The sequence below is a fragment of the Camelus ferus genome, chromosome 25, assembly GCF_009834535.1.
Source record: "Camelus ferus isolate YT-003-E chromosome 25, BCGSAC_Cfer_1.0, whole genome shotgun sequence".
Classification (NCBI taxonomy): Eukaryota; Metazoa; Chordata; class Mammalia; order Artiodactyla; family Camelidae; genus Camelus; species Camelus ferus.
Genome location: NC_045720.1, coordinates 7,040,269 through 7,057,069, shown reverse-complemented (window position 1 = coordinate 7,057,069; position 16,801 = coordinate 7,040,269). Strand labels below are relative to the sequence as shown.

Here is a 16,801-nt window from a genome sequence, read left to right as displayed (position 1 = left end):
AAGATGCTTTTGTTCGAGATGGCATGATGTCTCTGCCATGGCCTGACTGTGGCAAGTTTCACTGTCCAGGTGGCTCAGTTTCCTCATTCATAAAGTGGGGAGAAGCCAGCCCTGGTCCGAGCTCACCCACCGCAGGGGCGTGGGGATGCTGGGGCAGCAGCGAAGCTCTAAACCCAGGGCTGAGTCGGAAATTCTTCTGAGGGATGAGGGCGTCTCCGTGCTCAGCTGCTTTTAATCACAGACTTCAGGGGTCAACATCCACCCTATCCCTAGGAGGCTGTCAAAGGAGGTTTCATGGTCAAGTTGCACAGGGCACTATGCTAGCCATGCGACCGAGAGCCAGGCATGCTTGGCCTCTGAGCCTCAGTTTTCCCAGCTTTAAGAATGGAGACAGCGATCTTCACTGTATAACTCGGTTGGCGTTAAGTGGGGTGTCCCCCGCAGAGTACAGGTGCCACGCGTCTGTCTGGGTGTCCAGGGGGTGCACAGTGGTGGTGTAGTAAGTGTGTTCTGAACAAGCTGATGTTACACAGTGGGATGTACTGGCCTCAGAGAACAAATGCCAGGGACAGAAACCAATACCTCGGGCACACCCCAGGGGTTCCACAGGGCCCGAGGTCAGGGTGGCCCCCAGGTACAGCCGGGATGACGCGTAAGCACATTAAAGCCCACACACCTTGCGTGTGCTGTTCAAGGCCCCCAGGACCTCAGACCAGCCAATGATTCCAACTCCTCCCTCTCTCCCTACTTCCTTCCAAAGACAGCGCCAAGATCCCCGCCTCCGATGGATGGTGGGCCAAACACTGAAATACGAGATTTAGGAGGAAGAGTGAAGCTATTTTGGGGGGATGGCGATGAAATCTGTGATGGAGACGCGGAGCTCGGAATGGGCCGGGAGCCGGGGACACCTGTGTGACATGCAGGGAGAGGTGCAGGTGAGCTTGTCAGCCGGCATCTGGTTTGTCTTCTCCCGGGAGCCTACAAGACCCAGATGTGCCCAGGCTTCCGGCCCCACCCCCAGAGCCTGGCCCAGCGTGGGGCCCACGTGGCTATGGGACAACGAGTCCAGGATCTACAGTTCCTGAGGTTCTGACCCACCCCTCGGCCAAGAGAGGCCAACTGGCTCTCCTGAAAGCTAGTTCTTGAACACAATTCCAGACACCACCCCCACCTTGCTCTCACACCAACCCGGAGCAGAGGTGGAGCCAGAAAACCACGGGGAAGGCTCGTTTCACTTCCCAAGCAGAGCCAAGAACATCAAGCCTTTGCTTCCGTCCCCTCCCACCGCAGGGTCCCAAGCCCACCCAATGCCTCGCCATTTGCCCCGCACTCGCCCCACAGCTCTGCCCAGCTCTGCAGGGTCAAAGGGGGCCATATCTGACCCGCTTTCACAGTGGGTAACTGGCTTGCTGCTTCCTTGGCCAGAACTCAAACCAGCTTTTCTCTGGGGAGAAGGCCCTGAGTGTGGGGAACCAGCTGAGCTCACTTGCTTCTCTCCCTTCACCCCTAAGGTCTGAACACGAATCTACTTCAAACCAATGGGAGAAGGAGGGAAAGAGAAGACAGAGCAAGAAAGGGGGAAGGGAAGCCACTTCTTCTACTTGCCTGAACATCAAACTCTTGCAGGAGGCCGCTGATGGTCTGTGGAGAGAAAAGAGAGACAGTTTGATCAGTTTCCTGGGGAAGAGATGGAATGTCAGAACACAAGGACCTCTCCACGCCCTGAATCTATTGTATCTACCCAACGGCCTCTGTGGGGCTTCTCTAATTCCTTACAGAGAGACACTTTTCGCCGCAAAGAATAGCAACCTCGCAGAAAAGTAGACACATTAGCTGGATTCTGTTCTGACTGCAGCCTTGGTGAAAAAAAAGATCTGAAGGTCTAAGCATACCACAAGCTTGAGAGATACAAGACTGTAATTGCCTATTAACTGATGTCTCTGTCTCCACCCATGTACTACACCTTTAAAATTCAAACCTGACCATGTCACTGTCTTTACATTTCTTCCACAATAGCCCATCATCTGGATTAAAATCCAGTTTCTCGTGGATGGAGGAGGAGAGCAGAGCACTTCCCTCAATCCAATAATTCTGAGTTTCCAGCCCAAATTCCATCTTTCACCAGAGTTGTCAGTGGCAGGCCAGGCCGAGGAAGACAGCAATAGGGCGCTTGTCACCTGGGTAGCAGTGAAAATCCCACTCAGAGTTGGAGCGGGAGCCATGCTTGGCCAGTGTTTCCAAGAAATGTTGCTGGCACGTGTTCCTCCCGACTCAGAGATGGAGTTCAAACACCCTCTGAAAGCAGAACCCCAGCAAGACCTACCACCACTCACCATGAAAGAAGACAGCTCAGCAGAGCCAAGGGCAAAAGAGGTGAAGGAAGGGGAAGGGGGCCCCTCGGGCTAGCCAGGAGCTGGGAGATAAGACGGTAACAAACGCCTGCTGAAGGAGATTAAAATAACTTCACATCTCCTGGTCTGGGGTTAAGAACGTCAGGGAGGTCTGCTAAATTCAGGTGGAAGCAAATGTGACCAACAACACTTTGTGTGGTGTGTCTGTGTGTGTCTGTGTCTCTGTATTGGTAGGAGGGAGTAGACCAGCTACTGTGTACAACCCTAATCTTCAAAATGTCAACAGGAGTGCAGTGGCCATCCAGACTGAGGACAGACATCAGGGAGAACTTCCCAACAGCTAGCCTAATTAAAAACACTTTGCTGAGTCAATCCAAGGAATCGGAAGGTTTACTTCCATCTAAACCTTGAAAGAAAAGGTAAATATCTACTTAGAGATAGACTGACATGTGACCTGGAGTTGATAATCTCTTAGATATTTGTTTCAGGAATAAAATTCTCCAAGGATGCCACTAGACTGCCTGAAATATATAAATGCTGTGTTTAAAAATGCATTTGCCCTCGGACCCAGTGATGCCACTTGGGGAATTTATCTTTGAGATGCACCTGCCATGTGTATGAAATGATGTAGACGAAGGATCCAATGAGCATATGAACACTGTGTAGCACTGCTGGTAACGGTAACGTGGACCCAAGGGTCCACATACAGGGCACTGGTCAAATAAACGTGGTGGAATCCTGCGGCACTGGAAAGAGAGAAACAGGTGCTCTATGGACTGATGTCGGAAAGGTCTCCAACATGTGTGGCTGAATAAATAAAGCAAAGTGTGGAATAGTCTGTCATGTGCTTTTTCAAAAGGGGGAGATAAGACTATGTTGATATGTATTTGTATCACCTAGAGGGGTTTTGTTTGTTTGCTTTTTAAGATGATGTCAAAGACCCCGACGGAAGACAAATAGGTTTGGAGCATGCATAGTGAATAGTATGACCCTCTACCTTCCTCCCCCTGTTGTTGTGAGTAAAGCTTTATTGGAACACAGCAAGCCCGTTCACTTACACATTGTCGAGGGCTGCTTTCATGATGTAACTGTAAAGCAGAGTGGTCGCAACAAAGACCATGTGGTCCTCAAAGCCTAAGATATTTGCCTCTGGCCCTTTATGCAGAAGACATCTGCAGACCCCTGGCATGGCAATGACATCAAGCACTCTGCAGCTTCCCCTGGCCTGGCTTCTACTCCTGGACTCAGCTTCCTCTTCTGGAAAATGGGAACAATCACAGAACCTAGTCTAATCAACCAGTCTTATCCTTTCATTTAGCACAAGATAACCCACGAAATACGACTGGCCCAGAGACAGGCATGCAGGATGTGGTCCGTGTGTGTTAACAAGTATTTTTCGAAAGCGTTTAGTTGCCCTTGGAGTAACTTCACTTTTGAACCTGAGCTTTCCTTTTTAAAAACGGTGTCTCATCACAGGCAGTTATAAGTCTCAGTGAGGACGGCGATGTGAACATAGTTTAAAAATACAACGTCAACTGTGCAAATGAAAAGGCTTTTCGCATCCATCATCAGAACAACCAGTCCCGGATGGATCATGCCAGGCCAGGCTGCAGGGCAGGGGCTTCTGTTTCCAAAAGAAACTGCCATGAAAAGCTTTGACCAAAAAGATGGTAATAATTACAGCAGCAAGAGCTCCTGTGCCCTGCTGGTTCCCTCTGAGGCAGGCATTCCCTCTGCGTGAATTAAACCACTCTATCCTCTCCCTGGCCCCACGATGTAAGTCCCTGTGTCACTGTTTTAAAGTTGGGTATCTGGAGCATGATGAGATCGAAGGATTTGCCAGTGGTCACAAAGCTGCCAAGTGTCACAGGCAGGATCTGAACCCAGGTGGTCTGGCCCCAGAGTGTGTGGCCTTAACCTTGAAGCTATGGGGCAGACAGAGCCAATGGGCAATGGGCCTCACGCTGCAGGTTCTAGAAACACAGGTTGTCAGAGGTGGAGGTGCTGGGAGGAACTCTGGTTCAATGCTCCTACTTTACAACTGAGATCAGGGAGGTAGGAGCGAAAAAGCCAGAGGTGGGCGAGAGGTCGGGTCCACAGTGCCCTAGCACTCTGTGGCCACACTGGGACTTGAACTGTTACCTCTTGTCCCTTTGCATCCCTGGACAAGCTGACCTGTGGGAACAAGGAAGCGTGGACATGGGTGTGTGTGTGCTCACGTGTGTACGTGGATGTGTGCTGCATTGTGCACACATGCACGCCTGTGTGTGAGTGTGTATGGGGTGGGGGGAGCCAGGAACATCTCCACTCACCTCCCCTTTCTCCACCAAAGGCTTCACCTCAGCAAGGTCCACGTCCTGCAGCTCCCGAGACATGTCCCCACTGTCACCGGCCTGCAAAGGAACAGAGGCCAGGAGGTTAGCACTTCTGGCTGAGAGATGTTTCCAGAAGGGAGCAAATCTGAGATCAGGGAATGAGGCTTCACTGGGCCCGGCCCAGCAGCTCCTACCTCCTGCCCACGGCCCCATCCCACTCTTGTCCCTGAGGGCCCGGGTAGGAGATTTCCTGCAATGGCGGGAAACTGAGGCTTAGGGATGAAAGTACCCTCAAAATCAGATCCTCACACCCAGTCGAGGCTCACTACCACACTAGGGACGTTTCTCCTGCATTTTAGAAGGAGACCCACATCTTTGATCCCCAAGTCAGGCAGTCCCAGGTTGAGAACCAAAAGGAGACAAAAGGTCACGGAGGCAGCTTCATCCTACATCCTCCTCAAACCAGCTCCAGCAGAGGGGTGGCTGCACAGATACCTCGCGTCCACCTCTGTGCTGGGTGTCCTGCTCCACGCTGGGGGGAAGAGGGGTTGGGGCGGGGAGCACCTTAAGCCAAGGGGGCCAACAGAACTGAACACTCAGTAGGATTTTGAAAGAAAAAGGAACTTTGAGGGAAAAAGCACCTCATGAGTCAGAGCAGGGATGGGGAAGAAGGGTGGGGGGGCGGGCGGACAGGGTGGGAGGGCAGGGGTGGGGGACAAGGGTGAGGGGTAGAGGCCGGGGTGGGCCAGAAGAGGTCCTCCTCGGCTCTGGCACGGGGCAGGTGCAGAAGGACCAGGAGAGCTGGACTGGGCAGAGTTAGGGATGCTGGGGTGCCGCCGTAATTCAGTCCCTGGGGAGCGAGGTTTGAGTGGTAATGTGCACTATGTGCACTTCCGGGAGCTTAACTGGGGACCAGGAGACGTAAACACCTCTTCTTACTGATGGATAGTCAAACTGGAAGGATGAGGTGCCCACCAGTACCGGGGGGAGGCACAAAGGGCCCAGAATGAGGGTCCAGTGCTTCAGGCAGACGCAGAAGAGACGGGGGAAGGAGCAACAGAATCCCTGGTTCACAGACTCAGACCTTCTGAATCGGGAACCTCAGCGAAAACCATTCTGATCGAGGCCATCACAGTATTTTCCAGAGTGGGAGCCTGGCCCCAGGCTCACCAGGGCCCCACAGATGTAACAGCCAGAGAGAGTGCAAGCCTCTGAACTTCCAGCCCAGCGCTCCTCTGAAGACCCAGCTCCCCGAACCCAGAAGAACCCTCTTTGTGAAACACCTCTCAGAGCTCGGCGGGCACCAGAGCCGGGGCCGCCCCGCACCCAGCCCCGTGCCAGCACGTGGCATTCCGTGGGCAGATCCCCTGGGATGCTCTGGTCTGCGGCCCCAGCATGATTTTCCCCTGCAGATAACCAGCCCCACAAGAATGCCTTTATGCAGCCTTTGGAGTCTAGGCTCCAGAACATTCCGAAAACAAAGTCGGTTTTATATCTGTGAGCATTCCTGGGCCGCTGCCAGCTCGGAGGCAGGAGGCATGAAAAGCCAAGGTCTGCTGGCCTTGCTAATTCAGCGAGTTCATGGTCCCGAGACCCTGGCCGTGGGACACCTCGCCTACACAGCCCAGAGAGTTTTCCAGAAGCCCAGGGCTCTGGCAGTGCCACCCTTCGTGCTGAGAGTGAAAAGACTTCACATTTCCCAGGGGCCCTTTCAGAACCTGGGGGTGAAGTCACAGTCTCCCACTGCCCCGTGGGCGGGTCCCGGCGGGCATCTTCAGCCCCACCTGGGAGCTCCCAGGGCAGGCAGCCCACCTGGCTCGCTCCCTTCCCTACCTGTAGCTCCTAGCGTCATGGCCAGGTGCAAAGTCCAACCTCGACTTGCTTGTTGAATAGACAGATGAACAGGTTTTATGCAGCCTCATAAGCGATGTCTGTATTAAATTCACTCTTCCGTGGTCACTAAACCACAAGAGTGAAACGCCGTGAAAACAAGCCTACATTTATAAGGCCTCGAGCACAGGCTGCAGTTCAGCCCAAGATGGTCAGTTGTCCTTGACTCCCAGACGCTGCGATCCTGTTAGAGTTAGCCTCCACCCGCCCCACCCACCATGCTCCTCTAGAACAGGAAAGAGTTCAGTTCCAGCCTTCACCACTTCGCTGATGTGCTCCTGGCGAACTCTCTTTACCCCCCAGTTTCTTTCCCTTCCTACGACCCAGCTTCCCAGGCCCCGTGAGACAGTGGGTTGAAAATTGGCCAGCCTCCCTTCAGTATCAGTGTTTGAGAGTCGCTGCTTTGAGGAGTGGGAGGGGGCCTCGTGGAACCCCGCCCCGGGTGTGCTCAGGCTCTGGGGAGGCTCAGAGGCGACACCAGGGATAACCCTCACAGTGTTTGTCTACACCAGGGTGATTTTGTCCCCCAGGGGACATTCGGCAGTGTCTGGGGACATTTTTGATTGTTGCGACTGGGAGATGCTACTGGCGTCTCATGAGTGGTGGCCAGGGAGGCAGCTCTCACCCTGCCGAGCATAGGACACCCCGGCAGCAGAATCGTCTGGTCTCAGTGGTGAGGAGGCTGAGACACTCTGGCCGAGACCAAGAAGCAGCCAGTAAGGGATCCGGGACTCTGAAGTCTGCAGGGAGACTGGATAAAGCAGAGAGAGCATCAGGCGGGACTCCTTGTACCTGGGGGAATCTGCAGCTGATAACCACAAATGTGCTGGCAGGGAGAGCTCGGCCAGGCCCTCCGCCTAGGTCACGGTCTGCAATCACCAAGGCTGCCCAAACTGGCTGCAGAAGGTGGTCTCTGCGTCTTGGTGGTCAGCCTGCAAGGGGCAGGGGGACAGCTGGCTGCCCTCCGCCCAGTTCTGCCCGCTTAGGCCAGCTGAGGGCCAGCCCTTACCCTGTCTCTGTTGCCTCAATCCAAGAACTTTGCAAACTTTTGTTTCAGAAGCTGTTTGTCTAAAGGAAATCTTACAAGGAAGCTCAATACATAAAATCAGGTTTGTTATTTAAAGAAGATGACAGTCTTTGGATGAAACCAGGGACACCTTCCAGCAGCCCCTCATGCTCCCCTCCCCTCCCTCTGCCCCTCCCCACTCCCCATGCAGCGAGACCAGCCCTCAAAGACCATCTGAGTTCCAGGAAGTCCAGATTGACACCGCGATTTACTCAGAGGTGGCTTCCTGCACACAAGGCTCTCACGCACCAGATGCTGAGCAAAGCGAGAAAGTACCAAAAATAGTTTTGTTGACAAAATTCTACAATGTGACAAGTTGGGGACAGGGCCATAGATGAAAAGACTCGGTCCTGAGCCCAGAGTTCGCCGAGTCCTGGGGCCGGGTGCCCCACCCCTGGGTCCCGCAGCACCTGCTCGCCCACCAAGCCCAGTCACAACCATCCATCTCTGCAGGAGGGAAAGCTCCGCCCAGGGCAGGGGGGCTGTGGTCCTCCCCACACCTCTCCTTAGGTGCAGCCTCTCCACCTGCACCGCTCATCATTCTGGGCTGTGGAGGCTCTCACGGCACTGCAGGAGGTTGATGGATGGGAGGTGACCTGGCTGGGTGCTCTAGCTGGTGCCCCTGCCCCTCCTAGGTGCCACTCAGAGCCCACAGCAAGATCCTTCCCTGGGCTTGAGGCCGAGCGCTGGATGCCCGTCCCTGCCCCTCTCCTCTGCCTCCTGGAAAGTCCCGGTGCGGAGTGTCGGACTGAGAAGGGCCGAGGCAGTCGTTCAGTGGACACGGGGTGACATGGCAAGGCCATGTAGGGCACAGGGCACAGTGGGTGGGAGCCCAGGGGTCTGACTGTTGGCTGTCTGCTCTACCCTGCAAGACGGGGGATGGTGGGGCACCCGCCAACCATGTCTCAGCACAGAGGGAAGCCACTCCAGATAGGAAATTAGCGATGCTGGTCAGTGAGTAACGAAGGCCCAAGTCGGGGGCAGGCAAATGCCTTTCTAGTTCAACATACCCAGGAGACAGTCAGCAATTGGCCAGGCCTCACGGGTCCAGGGGAGCCAAACCTCAGATTTGCCTGGAGGAGGGAAGAAGGTGACCCTGGGAACTGGGAGGCTGGCGGGCAGAGGCATCTCAGGCAATGAGGTCACGTGAAAGCTGTTAAGCAGTCACTAAGAGAGTGAGGGGACACACGGAGCCTGGGATTCTTAAAAGCCCTGGTGGAGCAGCAGGAACACTGGCTTAGGAGTGGGGCCGTGGGAGCCCTGCCCCTCTCGCCACGTGACTTTCACCAAGTCATTCATCCCCTCCCTGGACCTTGACTTCCCATCTGCAAAATATGCAGTGTGTGTTCTACGAACATCACATGGTCCCAAAGACACTCAGGGAGGACAGGAGCCCAGGCTGGAAAATGCTGCACCCTGACCAAAGGGCCATGCACCCTGGGGTCTTACCAGGGCCCCACATGGCTCGACTCTGCCTGGATCCGCCTGCCCTGGGGCCCTGGAAGAGGCTCTCCTTCCAGCCTCAACCCCTTCCTGTCCATGAGACCTGAGTGTGTAAAACCAAGACCTCCAGCTCTGGCTTCCTCTAACAAGCCACTTGAGGGGACCCAATCTGCTTTCCCTCTTGAGCAAGTTCTCTGGGGCCCCTAGAACTCCCCCAAGGCAGGGCAGAGGTAGGTGTCCAGCAGAGAAACAACCAGGATGTGTCCTGGGAACCCCAAGATGCACCCACCTCGGCAAGAGTGACTGAAACCCAGCACAGACAGAGCACGATACAGCAACACTCCAATGGTGCCTCCCGGGCTCCAAACTCTGTCCTTCCTTTGAGTTTCCCAGGAACCCACACTGTTCTGTGTGTTCCTCAAGGAGGAACTGGCAGACGGTGGGTGTGACCCTCCCAGCTGACAGACAGGTCACTTAAGGCTCAAACGCCAAGGCCCCCAGGACTTCCTAAAGGCCTAGACTCCATCCTTCGATGTGGGTGCAGGTGCTCAGGGAAGGGGTGGGCAGACCACAGCCTCCCAGAAGTCCTTCAGTGAAGCAGAGAAAGAGAGGGACCAGGGACTGTTGATAAGTTTGCATCGATTGTGACTGTCAGGAACTGGCCCAGATTTTGTCCCCTCCAGAACACGCCTGGTTTCCAAGCCACATGAAAGCACTGTTCTTTCCAGCACACTGGGCTCTTTATAGAACAGAATTTAAAAGGGGGTGGGGCAGGGGGATCAATGCACGCTACTGCTGTCTGCTCTAACATCTCCCCCGAATACAGCAGTCCCCAGAAGATTCCAGAGAACAGTCCCATGTCCGCCTCAACCTCAAGGAGAGTAGCCTTGGGGTACGCCTTGCCTCCCCGATTGCTGTGGATGCGTGTGGTCCTTTCTTTGCCAGAGAGATTTTGATATCAAGTTACCAGGCAGTTCCCGGGTTCTCTTGATGTTTTCTGGACCTTTTGAAACCCAAGGCTCTGGGGAGGGTGAGGAAGTTGGTGGCCTTAACTCTCAATGTTTTTCTTACGTAATCAACCTAGTAAACATGGGTGGACTCACTGGACCTTCAAGAAAGTTCCCCCGTCGAGGGCAAGGGAAGTCAAAACCAGGGCCTTCAAAAGCCAGTAAAATGGTGCAGATGCTACTGCCGGAAAGACCAGCAGACCATCCCAACTCCTCGCTTTGCACGGAGGCTGCAGCTCAGGAGCCTCTCACCGACTGTCTGATATGGAAAGAATGCGAAGGGAATCACTAAGGAGGAAGCAGACCCCAGCTGCCTCCTTCCCTGGGTACCAAGCTGTAGCTGGAATGGAACTTCTCTGTGTTCAGCCAGAACACAGAACTAGCGAGAAGGTCAGGCAGTGGATCTGGAACACAATAGCAGGAAGAGGGAGGGGTCAGCGATTCGTCCTCGCCCACCCCCTTCCCTGCACCACCCAGGATCTTCCTGTAGGTTCACAGCGGGAGTTTTGGCAGCCCAGCACTTGTTTGGCAGAAAGATCAGACCATCCGCAGGGACAAGCAGAATAAAGAAAGTCCGAAGGAGGATGCTGGTTGGGTAGCGGATTTTTCTGTGAATCTATGGGAGAAGCATGAGCGGCACCGGCTGGTCTGTGACATCATTTGTTGAAAGCACACAGACAGAGCCAATACTAGCAAAGGACATGGATGGAGACGCGTCCTACAAAACCCTTTGTCCCCGAGATGGGATGATCGCCATGCTGACAGGATTCTTCTCCGAACTGGTCTTGCTGCTTCTGTCCTCTGGAGGATCTGTTAATCTTTCCCACACAAGATGACCCAAGTTATTTCTTTAATAAATGGAGGTCTCTTTTGGACCAACGTTAATTGAGTGCCTGTTAAGTCCCAGGCTCTCAGGTCTCCAGGAAAAAAAGGGTAAAAAAGGAAACACAGCCCAGAATGATCCAAGAAGGGCGTGCAACCCAGCTTGCCTGCCTGGAGGGGAAAACCAGGGGGGGCTTTCCGGAGAAGGAGGTGAGTTCAATGATTAATGAGAGAGGGGAGGAGGTGAGGGTTCCCAGCTGGGAGAATCTTCAGAATTACCTCCCTCTTAAGAATGCCTCACACTCACATCCCAAAAGTGCTGCTCAGAACCTTCTCAAAGCCAGCAGGGTGGAGTTGGGGGTCAAGATGGGGGAACAGGATGGAGCCCTGGTCCCCATCCACCTCTTTGAGCAGAGCTGCACATGGGTGTAAAATTTATACTTGGACAGAGGTTTCCACAGGTTTAGGTGGGGCAGGAGAGGGGGTGGGAATCTATAAAACAAAAGATGAGATCCCCAGACTGCTAATGAGCCTCATTTCCCAACACTTGGGTTGGAGGAACATCCCACTGGACTGGAGATGCCTGGAGATGGAGCCTGGCGGGGCAGGGTTGGGAGGTCTTCAGTAGATATTCGGTATGAAAGTCAAAGACTGGGTCAGAGAGAGACCTGTGTGGGGACCCGGATTCTGTAATCTGATCTGCAATGCCAAGCCAGACTCCCCAGGACTTCCTGGTTCTCTTCTCAAGGTGCCTACCCTGGAGAACTGGGATTCGCGCACACTAGATCAGAGTCCCCGGCCTGCCCTGCACACCCTCCTCCAAACAGCCTGGGCTGGCACAGCAGGGGCCAAGTGAATGCTCAGGGAGTTAACCACTTCGGGCTCTGCAGCAGGGATGACCGTCCCATCCATCTCTGTCCCTGAACTTAAAGAGCAAGTGGAAGGGCGGGGGCTGGGACCAGACTGAGATCAGGGAGGCAGAAAGGGCAGTCTGAGCTGAGTCCAAGAACCCAAGTTCATGCTCCAGAAGGGTATGGACAATCTCAAAGGGCAACACTGCGCGGGAAAGTCTGGGATGGCTCACTTTGAACAGGACCCCATCATTTGATTCTGGACAAGCAAGTTACCTGCCGGGAAAGTCTGGGATGGCTCACTTCGAACAGGACCCCATCATTTGATTCTGGACAAGCAAGTTACCTGCCCGAGCTTCAGTCTTCTGACCTGAGAAATGGCAAAGATGTCTCCTAGCTCAACTGAATGAGGCGATGCCCTGAAATCACAAGGCACTTTAGATAGATAAGAGCTGCTGATGGAGCGCTGTGTCCCCAGACCCTAGAGGTTTGGGAAAAAAGAGTCACTGCTGCCCTATTTGTCTCCCCTGTCCATCATTCTGGAACAGATACCCTCTACTCTGGCTTCCTTCAGTACACCCTACTCCCAACCCAGCCCAGGGAGCTTTGAAACAATGCAGATTCCTGGCCTATCCCAGATCCACCAGGCCTGGAAATCTGCATTTCAGACAAGAGTCCCATTATATTTTTGTGAAATCTGCATAAGCCTAGCTTTTTGGAAAAACTTTAAGAAGCAAACCATGAGCCTGGCATTTGGAAGCACTCCCACTGGCCTGGGTAAGTTTAGAACAAAGGTCTCTGACACTGAATGCCAAGAAAATGCCTTGAGAATGTCATTTGTGGAAATGATTGACAGCAAACTCCCACCTGGTGTCCCCACGTGCCGAGTCCAGGTCTGAGCTCCTTCCATGGATTAGTTCTATTAATATTTACACGTCCCGGTGAGACAGTGTCTGTTATTCCCATTTTACAGAGGAGGAAGCTGAGGCCCAAAGCTCCTGATTGCCACCCTGTACTTTTCACTCAAGCCTTTCTGCAGTCACCCCAACATGCTGACATGACAAAGAACAAAGGCTTTGAAGTCTGACTCTCTGGATCCTAAGCCTGGCTCGCCCCCTTTTAGTCATGTGGCCACAGCCAAGTCCCTTCAATATTCTTGGCTTTGGTTTTCTCATCCATTCAGTGGTGCCAATCCAGCCCAGGCAGAGCTCCTGCAAGGATCAGAGGTGATGCAGCTGATCTGGAGAGAGAGGTCCTGCCCCACCCTGGCCCTTCTGCCTGAGTCAGGCCCCCTCCTTGCTAGAATCTTAGATGCTGAGTCATCATCTTGGCTTCCCTTCTGAAGCCCAGGGCCTTTTGAGTCATGCCTTGGATAGGAATCTCTGGAGTGAGATCCCAAGGAAGGACAGCAGCTTCAGGCCATCAGGAAAACACAATGTGATCTTTCTTCCCCATCCACACCAAGGCAGCTGGGCCAGGAGATTTCAGTGCACTGAGGGAAGAAGAGGGGATCCCGGCTCTTCTGAGTTCTGTGGTCCAGCCTGGAGGGGGCAGTCCAAACCCCATCCACCACCACTTAGCAGGGCTGTAGCCCCTTCTCACTAGACTGATTCTGCTAATCTCTAAAGAACATGCAATCTACACTTAAAATCAACCAATCACCCACATTTTGACTGGAAAGTTTCCTCACTAGAAACTCAGTGGAGATCCAATTTATTTTTATCCCTCTGACAAAAGAGGGACACAAATCAAGACTGAGACCTCCGTGCACCACCTTCAGTCCCAACCAGGAAACCCCCGGAAAAGGTTCTAGAGAGCCGATGTCCAGTTTTAGCTCATCCTTGGCAAGTTGTTCCCTGTCTCTGGACCTCAGTTTCCATCTGTATAATGGGAAGAAGTCGGACCAGGAACTTGGGTGAGTTTTTAATTCTATTCCAAATGATCAAACCAACCATTAGTGATCCCGGACTTGCTTCTCAGGAGAGGAGACCCCAACAGATGCTCCGAGGTCTCCTTGGAAAGCCCAGTCACATGTTACCACCCAGAAGGTCAACTGCCTCCTTGGGACTCTAGCTGTGGGATCAGAGGGGAATAGGGCAGAAGGGAAAGAGCCTTTCAATTCATTCCATGTCTGTATTCCATCTCCTCCCAACTGCCTGGCCCTGGGTCAGGTGCCAGGGTACAGGGCGAGGCAGGCAACGTCTTTCTTCTCACTCTCTAATGGGAGACAAGGACCCGGAAAGCTAAGAAGTCACAGGTCTGGAGACAGCCCAGGTTTTGCTCCTTATACCAGAGCACTGTCTCTTTGGAGGTTCCCCATCACTTCCTGACCACCTGTACCTCACCTACTCCCCTGACCCCCACCCTATACCACCCCAGCACTTACACCACAGAGGGCTGTGCTCTGCACCTTCACCTCAGTCACTCCCTGGCTGGTGGGCCCCGAGCAGGCAGGTGCTGGGGTTTGCATTCTCTGCACATTGTTTATTTCCATTCATGTTTGTGAAACTCAGTAAAGACTCAGGAATTTGTACATAGGAGGAGGTCGGGGTGTAAGATTTGTCTTGAAACTGCATTTTTCACAGCAAGAACACAGTTTGTGTTTAGAGATTTTGTTCATTAGGAGAAGATGAAATATGGCTGAGGGACATTACCGGGAGGCTAAAGCCCTCCTGCGTGGCCACTGGCTGAACTGTCTTCTAATCTTTCATCTTTCCTAGTAACTCAAAGGAACCAAACAAACTGAAGTGCCCGGGACATCTGTGAAGAAGAGTTCGTTTTCCACACAAGATAACCGGGCCCTCCCCCACCAGCTGCCAGGCACCTCCCCCTTCCAAGCCACAGACCGGTGCTGCCCCTGACCCACAGGAACATCTGACAGCAGAGGCGACAGACGGGAGAGTGGGGGAGGTGGTGGGGAGTAAGGGAAAGATCCACTAAATCCCAGCGTCAGCCACTAATTTGACCCAAACGGGGACAGCGCGTTTCCCCCGGAGCCCACCACGTCGCACTCGCCCTGCCCAAGGGTGAATCAGAGACCGCGGCGGATCTCCCGGGAACGTCGGAGCAACTCCAGCTGTTCTCCTCCCTCGAGGGCAGGAGACGCTGGCCCCGGAGGTAGGGGAGAGAAGGAAAGCGGGGGAGGGTGGGCGGAGGCGAAAATGACGCCACTCCAAGCCCCAGCCAGCGCAGGGCCGCCAGATGCCCACACGACCCCCAGGCCCAGGCCACCTCTTCTGAGCTGCCACGGCGGGGGGACGCACCCTGCCCAGCCGCGCTCCTGCGCGTGTCGCACGCGCTGTAACACACTTCGGACCCTCCTCCAACACACACACACACACACACACACACACACACACACACACACACACACGAGCGCGGGCCCCACTCGGGCTTCTAGTCTGAATCGGCCCCCGCCCCTCAGAAGCACACTGGTTCTGGGCACAGTCTGGGAACCAGACGTACCCACGCCCCCTTCTCCAGCCTCAGCCCCAGCGCCTCACCCCTCCCCACCTCCTTTTTACACACGGGCGCTCAATCTCTCCTTCCGCAGACACCCCACCCCAGGGACACACCCCATCCCATCACACACACACACACACACACACACACACTCCAAGTCCCTCCTCCACCTCCCATTTCCAGCGCGCCTCCCGACCCATGACGCCAGCTGCGCTCTGGAAGGGCCTCGGGAAGCGCGATCAAGGTGTTCCCCGCGCGGCTCTCCTCCACCCCTCCCCGACCCTCAGAATCCCACTTCCTCAGCTGGGGGAAAGCTGAGCAGGGACCTTTTTTTCTCCTCCCTCCAAATCGAAACACTCTATTCCAGCAGTGCCCGCGCCCCGAAGCCCCTCCTCGAGCTCGTGCCACGGGTTCCCCAAGCGCTCGCAGCTCGGAGGGACCACAAAGGGCGGTCCAGGAGCTGCAGCAGCACTCACGGGCGACCGATCCCTCCCTGCCTGGCAAGAAGAGGGCGTCGGGCTTACCGAAGGTAGAGAAAAAAGGTAAAAGGAGCCGGAGCTAGGCTGAGACGTCCAGAGCGGACGAGGAGAGCCGCGAGGATGGGCGTGTGATTCCGAGCCGGAGCGCGGAGCCAGGCGAGGTTTGTTTATGCCCGGGAGGAGGGCGACTTTATAGGCGCCGCGGCCCCGCCCCCGCGCCTCGCCCCGCCCCGCCCCGCCCCGGCCCTCTCGGGCCCGGCCCGCAGCCGGGACACACCCCTCGCCCGCTCCCTCTTCCCCGGCGCTCCTCCCGCTCCCTCCCGCGCGCCTGACGGTGCAGGGGCCGCGCGCGGCTGGCGCCCGCCGAAGCCGCCGCCTGTTGCGCAAGCCTGAGTAGGGGCGCGGCGGGGAGGGGCCTCCTGGCGTAGGCTGCGGTGCGCCTCTGCTGTCCCCTCCCTCGCCCGGAAGGCCGGGGCCTCGGCGTGTGCCACGGGAGTGTGTGCACTGGGGATGCGTTTGTGCGCGGGTGCGTGTGCATCAGGACTTCCGTGTGTCTCTGTATGACCGAGCAGCCTCCATGTGCGTCTCAGAGTTTCTTCTTTCGAACCCCATTGCGCCACGCCCTGACATCCCTTGTGACCGACTCCCCTACTTCCTCCAGATCTTAGCTCCCGAGACCCAAGCGTCCGTCGGCTGCCTTCTCGCCGCTGCCTCCTTTGCTTCCCAGACCCGCTCCCTGCGATTCTCACCCTATGCCCCTTCCTTGTTGCGTCAGCTCTCCGCTGAAATCCTCGCTCCCTTGAATCAAGTCCATCTTGCTCATCCCGCCCTAACGCCTGGGACCCCATTCTTCCCATCCACCTCCCTTTTCTAAGCCTACTCGCCCTTTCCCGCCCAGGGGACCTTCTCACCGCCCCCAGGACTAGGGCTGGAAGGGAAGAGTCTCACTCTTTCCTCGCCCGATTCCCAGAACTTGTACTGAGAACCCTTTCCATGCTTAGCTGCCTTCTCTGCTGTCTGTTTTTTGCCTCTGTGTTCTCAACCCGCTCTGCACAGCAGAATCCCGGGCGGAACCTTTTTTTTAGATGATCCGTGCCCAGGCTCCACCCCAGGAC

The 16,801-nt window shown here is 55.0% G+C and overlaps 1 protein-coding gene across 1 annotated transcript in view; it reads right to left on the bottom strand.

The window, feature by feature from the left end:
• Positions 1–15,885, bottom strand: part of NDRG1 (N-myc downstream regulated 1) — a 48,549-nt gene extending 32,664 nt beyond the window's left edge. The window contains exons 1-3 of the mRNA XM_032468012.1: positions 15,732–15,885; positions 4,664–4,744; positions 1,606–1,641 (exon numbers count right to left, since the gene is read on the bottom strand). Coding sequence (XP_032323903.1) covers positions 1,606–1,641; positions 4,664–4,726 — 99 coding nt within the window. The 5' untranslated portion in view covers positions 4,727–4,744; positions 15,732–15,885. The remainder of the gene's footprint in view (positions 1–1,605; positions 1,642–4,663; positions 4,745–15,731) is intronic.
• Positions 15,886–16,801: the final 916 nt, after the last annotated feature.